Source organism: Scylla paramamosain, chromosome 21 (genome assembly GCF_035594125.1).
Source record: "Scylla paramamosain isolate STU-SP2022 chromosome 21, ASM3559412v1, whole genome shotgun sequence".
Taxonomy (NCBI): Eukaryota; Metazoa; Arthropoda; class Malacostraca; order Decapoda; family Portunidae; genus Scylla; species Scylla paramamosain.
This window is the reverse complement of record NC_087171.1, coordinates 18,915,767-18,922,944: the sequence shown is the minus strand read 5'-3', so window position 1 is coordinate 18,922,944 and position 7,178 is coordinate 18,915,767. Positions and strand designations below refer to the sequence as shown.

Here is a 7,178-nt window from a genome sequence, read left to right as displayed (position 1 = left end):
TCAGGATACCGATATATGGTAAATGCATACGTGTCCTTATTACTAATCTGAGTTCATCGGATAGGAGGCATACAATATGATGCAAATTTCTGTAAGCTTTCACATTTGTTTATAATGACAGCATGTTATATAACTTATTTTAGAATAGCTATGAAGCATTTCGGACGAGTTGGTGGCAGGGAACATGGTGATAGAAGAATGCACTGTGTATGTATGCAATTCCCAAAATATTGAGTGAATACGGAAATAAAATACAGAAAATACCGGAAGAATCTAGATACCATTATGGAGAAAAAACTGGAGAAACTAATTGAACACGTAAAGGTCATACCTCAAGAATGTCGAAGATAAAGGGATCTCAGTTGAAACAATGTCATGGGAAAGGTGGGAAAGAGGAAGTGCATATAACAGTGATAGAGGAAAATAAAATGAAAATTAACCTGACCCAGATGGTAAAAAAAAAAAAAAAAAGATATTGCAGACTTAGAGAAAACCAGTGCCTGAATTGCTTATAAAGTTGAGGTGAAATACTGATTAATTAGAGATCTAACATAGTTATGACTGAGAAATAAACAAGTAGAGATATCAATTGATTTAACCCTTGTGGTGCGGAAGCCTTTTCACACCCTTTATTTTGTTCCATCACTGAGTTCATCATAATTATTACTGTATATTTTATTTCATAGGAAACCATCCTCAATAATTAAACTTCGTTATTCGAAATCTTGTATGCTTGTTAGTATTGGATAGTCTGAACTTTACGCAAAATACTTTTGATGATATCGACAAGAGCAAGATTAGGCTATGAACATTATATTATTTTGAATTACCTCTTCAGTAGGACTGTACTTTGTCCTCTACTCACATGGATCTTATAAACAAGCACATTTTATAATTTTACAGGAATTATAATAAACTAGGCATCATAAATTATTCATCTATTTATATCCGTATCCACTGTCTTCGTACGCAGCTGAAACTTCTCCCAAGACGCCTAGTGGATAGAAGGCGATAAGGAACGCACTATAAAGTTATCCTTTCAACTCGAAATAGATTGCACACGTGTTGTCGTACATACGAGATTAAATTGACGTGCCAGAGTTTATTCTGGTACACAGCAAAACAGACATCGACTCGAGAAAAGTTTGGAGCTATTTAGTTGAAGAAGTTGTGTCAGAAATGCCAATGACATTTTCACTAAATAGCTCCAACTTTTTTTTTTTTTTTTTTTTTTTTTAGTAAAAGAGGCAGTTTTCATTTCTATTTAGTTGAATTGTCATATTACCAGCAGATCTACTAGGCTAATCAGTTCACAACAAAATTTTCAATTGTTGTGACGATCACATGATATATTTGAATAAATCACTAATTTTCAATAACTGTGTCCGTTGCAGCATGAACTGTTCAGTTAACACTTAGAAGAGGGTGCATCTTCAGCTCCCGTGAGTCGGCGCCCGGCCACTGATCACGGCTATATTATTGCTGCCATATGTATTCTATATGACATCAGAATGCTCTCCTGCTCCCCCTCTCCTTCCCATTACTCAGAAGGCAGAAGCAGGGATGCTACATAGAGATGCACAAGTTATTTGCTAAGAAGTAACCGCCCAGATGTCCCTGCAATGACATACCTACAGTAGATACCCCACTGCTTCTGGGGTGTTCCTGATTTCTTCTGTCAGTAATTCTGCTTAAGAGTTATATTTTGTTGTTGATTTCCTTAACGAACAATGTAAGTTCCATGTGTCTCCAAAGATAAGAGACGGGTGGCATCGAACACAGTGATCTGACAGATGATGCACATCGACGGCCTATCCAACGTCCATGATGTGTTGTCTCGCTACAGCTGAACTGTCTGAAGTGTGGTTGTGCCCCGCTGAACCGTATATTGAGACATTGGCCATTCTCTACTGGCCAGAGGAACACGTGTGAGTTGAGAAAGCTGGTACTTTAGTAAATTAGCAAACACTTTTCGGTCGTCAGAGATGTGTAGCCAAATAAAAATGATCAATAATAATCAACACGTCATCAATAATATAGCACCAGCACTTGCCGAAAGTCTCCTTTTGTACCTAAGCTCAGCAGCTCCAGCATTTCCACTGTAGTGCAGAAAACTATACACTAACAAAATATCTGCATATGCCACATAATCCCCAGTCCTCACGGGTTGTCTCAAAAGGTACAAAATAATACAAGCAGCTTCACATCGCCACAACACGCCAAGACGCTAACGCAACTGATATTGGCGCATTTGACGGGAATGAGTGAGCTGCATTGAGGGGGTAACATTGCCACGTAAACTTATTTATTTTATTTATTTTAACCATGTATTTCATCCTCTAAGCATTAGCTATCTTTTAGTATACAACAGAGGGTTGTAAATTTAAGATCCGTTGCTGTTTGAAATCAACATGCATTCCTCCCTCGTTCTCTCACCTCCCATCTTCATACGCCACCCACCGCTCCACCTCACACGAAAGAAGCAGGTTCAGTATTACGAGAATTAAGATTATTTATCATGACTTAATATACCATATCTAATGAGAGCCTAATACATGATAGCCTTGTTATAATGCTCAGCTTTAAAAATCCTCAGGTTAACAACCTCTAGATTAGAAAGTTTGACTTGCATGTGATTAGTTTCCATTCGTTTACCAAGTTACTACAGATATAGCCGTATTTTTAAAGCATTAGCAGTCAGCGAATGTGATATATGCATTAAGATTTCCACTCCCCGCTGCTGACTTAGACGTCTGCATGAGTCTGTGGTAACCAATAGGAGAACAAAGGCCCCAAAATTACCTGAGGAACTGACGATCGTTATGGTTCCGACGTCTGAGGCTCTGCTCTCCGTCTCCCGGTTTGGGATTCCATCTCCGGCACAGTGAGAGACGCTGATGCTCGAAGATTTACTCCGCCTTCAGATAAATCTTTCAGTGTTTGTATGGATTTGGACAAAGGGCCTGGACATGTCAGCGTAAGTGTCTTGTGTTTCTCATTTATTAAAAAAATAGTATATACATACATACATACATACATACATATATATATATATATATATATATATATATATATATATATATATATATATATATATATATATATATATATATATATATATATATATATATATATATATATATATATATAATGAAAAAAGACACTTTACTAATAATTGGTGACATTTATTTGTATTACAATAGAATGGGATAACAAATGTTTCTCAAGCTTGTCCACGAACTCGAATAAGTATTATACTCTATTAAAGAATAAGTATAGTACACACACACACACACACACACACACACACACACACACACACACACACACACACACACACACACACACTCAGAAGAGCTCAATTTGCAATATGTTAGTTGTAACGCGATTTTTCACTGGATCTCCGGTTCCTCATCGAATTAATGGTTAGTCGTGTCCAGTTCTTCCTGCAGGAACCCGAGGTGACGCAGAGTGCGGAGGGTGCCGCGTAGCAGGGGGTCCTTAAACCTGAGGATATCACCGTCCAGGACGGTGTGGTTCCTGTAGTAAGGACACACCTTCTTAAGCTCCGACACGCACTGCACACGGTAATGTTGAAGGTGCGCGACCTCTGTCGGGATGCGGAAGCGGGAACATGTGGGTGTCAAGCAGGAAAAAGGAAAGTGGTTGTGTAGCGTGAGCACCAACTGAGGGTCATGGAAAGCTTTGATGTAACTAGTGGGTGCTGTGTAGTTGGCAGCGCGGTACAGGTGTTGCAACATGTGCATGAAACGAGGCATGTCCATCGCCAACCCGTGCTTGTCCTGCATTGAATCTAAGAAATACACGTTGCGTGCGTAGTAAGAGGCGTATGGATGACCCTCTCCCGACATGACCTGAGGCGCCACTTGTTCCAGCAGCTCCTTCCAGCTTGGGACTGATCTAGGCATGATGACTTCGTCAATATCGATCAGTACAATAAACTTGTAAAGGTTCATATTTCTATATAAACAGTCATTGTATGGGATTATCTCATTCTGCCGCTTGTGAACAACCCTGGCTTTAAGATACCGCCTGACAAGCCCGCGTGCGGTGGGTTGTTCACCTGGAAGCGTCAGACTCCTCACATCAACTTTGCCCTTGGACTCATAATGTTTTAGTATCTTAGAGATGTTAGGGTGTATTCCCAAATCATACACGAACACTTTGTCAGCTCCTAACAAGAAAAGTAGTTCAAACCACTCCACCATTCTCAAACTTATATCCTCGTCAACATCCATGCCCTTCACACAAACAGCAAAGTTACTTTTCTGTCCTTCTGGTGGAGGATTGTGGACCACTCGCAGGTTGTTGGTGGACCGGTCGCAGCGTCCTTCCACCAATGAAACTGACTGCGGGACTCGTTGCCTGTGTGATTCAGGAATGACGCACTGCAGCAAGTATGGTTGCAGGGTGCCGTTCCTATAGTTACCCCAGGCCCTGATCCAAAGGTACCGATACTCGACCACCTTGGCCACTACGGGGGTACCCTGGCCCTCGTACCACAACTGGCAGTGAGTCCTGACGGCAGGTTTGATTCGATCCGCCATGCCAAGGATGCGTACAGACGGTCCTGGCCGAGTGAGGGTGCGGTTATCGAAGAATGCGCTGTACAAGTAAAACGTTCCATCACTAGAATGAAAGACTTGCCAATAGACGTTACTGAAGGACAAGTCGACGAGGGCAGGATATTTGCCGCATTTACTGACCAGATGCGGACGTTTCTCAATGCCGTAGAGTGGCGGGAGGTTGTACACTCGACCCACCACGTCACCCAGCTTCTCCCACGTGCTGTTGTCCACGTTGGCTCTCAGGTGAAACAGCGCCCTTGGGATTACCCGCGACGGTCCGACGGAGGTTCTGTTGAGTAGATACTATTATGGTGTGCCTTGTTTCTGTGTTCAACTACTTAATACTCTTTATGACAGCATATGGCAAGATACAGTGTGCGCCCCTATTCACAAGCATTGCCAAAAGCAACAAGGCACCTGAAGTCTACGCCGAATCTGGCGAGTGGCGCTGCACGGTAGTACATTGGTAGCTGAGCGTTCCTTCTCAAGATCTGTATGCTGACCCAAAGAGAAACGATCAGTGATTTTGTAAATCCTTGCTTAAAGAAATTGAAATCATGGGAAAGTTTACAAATTCGTCTTGAAATATTTGGAGCTAAATCTGCATTAAAAACTGCATCCAAGTACCTGAAGCCGATCCAAAACAAAAGCACCAGGAGGATGATGAGTTTTTTTGGAAATGGTTGGCAAGGACGGATCCTCCTCCACACCTTCCACGGGGAAAGTGATGCCGCGCTGTGTGAGGGCTGCATCCGTAATCCGGTAAATGTTATCTTCAGCACAACACAAGTACCATCTGAAGAAGATATACATATTCCTCTCTCTCTCTCTCTCTCTCTCTCTCTCTCTCTCTCTCTCTCTCTCACACACACACACATACACACACACACACACACACACACACACTTATTAAGAGGAAACAATAAGGAGTTAGAGTCAAGAGGAAAAGGGAATGAAGTTAAGAGAAGAGATTGAAGTTAAGAGGAAAAAAGTTGGAGATAAGAGAAAGAAGCTGGGAGTTAAGAGGAAGGATATTGGAGTTAAGAGGATGGAGAACGGAATTAAGAGGAAGAAGGGGATCGGTATTAAGAGGAATAAGATTGTGACAAAGAGGAAGGAAGTTGGAGTTAAGAGGAATAATATAGGAACTGAGGGATGTACTAACGCTAAGCAGAAAATAAAATTCGAGTTTAGCATGGCAAGAATACTTCTCATGGCTATGGATTTATTACTTTACATCCTCCACTCATGCATGCCCTCATTAATGCATCACCCGCCCATGGCCTGGTTTATACTCCTCTGCCCTGAACCATCACCAGTCACTACGCAGTGTTGGCTCATCGAGGACACACCGTACGACTAACAGCACTCTCCTGCTCGCTGCTTGCTTCCATAGTACGCGCATAATCCAAGTTATATCACTACATTAATTTTTAAGCTGTCATATGTATCCAGTATTACCGCACAGTCATACTATACGCATATTATCAATTATTGATCGCAAGAGATGTTGTATTTTATCACTTTGAAATCTCGTCATCGTGACGTCAGTGCCTTGTCAACTTGTATCTCCGGTTAACACCAGTATTCATACTGAGGGAAGTTTTATCCCCAGATCTCACTCAGTGGCCGGTGCTTGAACAACAAGAAGGGGAGAACAGGTACGTAAAGGTGCATTTGTTCAGGATGAGTATCATACGACTATGGCTGGAAAACCCCTGTTTGTGTGTGTGTGTGTGTGTGTGTGTGTGTGTGTGTGTGTGTGTATTATATATATATATATATATATATATATATATATATATATATATATATATATATATATATATATATATATATATATATATATATATATATATATATATATATATATATATATATATATATATATATATATATATATATATATATATATATATAATATAATACATACACACACACACACACACACGGTGATGAACGCTGCCTCGGAATATAATATGCATAATGTGAGGCAGACCAACCTAGGTGCAGGAGAAAATGTGCTGCATGTGTGAAGAAAAAAAAAAAAAAAAAAAAAAAAAAAATCAAGCCTCGACTAAATGTAAATAACAGTACCGAGTGAAATCGTGTTTGAAGTATGAACATGGCAGTTCAAAGATTAAAGTTAATTACCTCAGCATGAACACTTGTAGCTCGTTGAATAAGTAATAAACTGTATCAACAGAATCCCTGTTTATGGAACGTCAAAGCAGAAGTTCATTAAAGCAGAAATAAACCTGTAGTGGCAATTAATAAATCGTAGAACGAGTTTGGGTCCATCCGCATGAAGTTTGTAAAGTCTAATTCATAACTATGTTGCAGTTCATGCTGTTGTGTGGCTTCCCCTTCAGTTTCTTCTACGCAACCACGCCTGGCGCCATTCCTTTTTCCTCACCTTGTCCTCACACAGCGCAGCAATTATTATGCTGCATAATACCATTTTATCTAACTGCGCACTATAGTAGTAATGTTGTATAACACTAGACGGTGGGAACAAAATTAAGACTGAGGGATGTATTCTTAAGTCTCAAGAAATCGGCAACGACAATTACTGTTCCCCAGACACAC

The 7,178-nt window shown here is 40.5% G+C and overlaps 2 protein-coding genes across 7 annotated transcripts in view; one reads left to right on the top strand and one right to left on the bottom strand.

Moving 5' to 3' along the window:
- Positions 1–3,175: 3,175 nt before the first annotated feature.
- Positions 3,176–7,178, bottom strand: part of LOC135111162 (uncharacterized) — a 6,827-nt gene continuing 2,824 nt past the window's right edge. For both annotated transcript variants that reach the window (XM_064024190.1, XM_064024189.1), the window contains 3 exons: positions 5,217–5,385; positions 5,007–5,087; positions 3,176–4,878 (listed from right to left, as the gene is read on the bottom strand). In XM_064024190.1, coding sequence (XP_063880260.1) covers positions 3,420–4,878; positions 5,007–5,087; positions 5,217–5,341 — 1,665 coding nt within the window. In that variant the 5' untranslated portion in view covers positions 5,342–5,385 and the 3' untranslated portion in view covers positions 3,176–3,419. The remainder of the gene's footprint in view (positions 4,879–5,006; positions 5,088–5,216; positions 5,386–7,178) is intronic.
- Positions 5,506–7,178, top strand: part of LOC135111163 (sialin-like) — a 16,333-nt gene continuing 14,660 nt past the window's right edge. Inside the window, exons 1-2 of one of the 5 annotated variants that reach the window (XM_064024197.1) lie at positions 5,506–5,984; positions 6,205–6,250. The gene's annotated coding sequence lies outside the window, so the exon portion shown is untranslated. The remainder of the gene's footprint in view (positions 5,985–6,204; positions 6,251–7,178) is intronic. The other 4 variants (XM_064024194.1, XM_064024193.1, XM_064024192.1 and 1 more) reach the window with 4 other exon arrangements.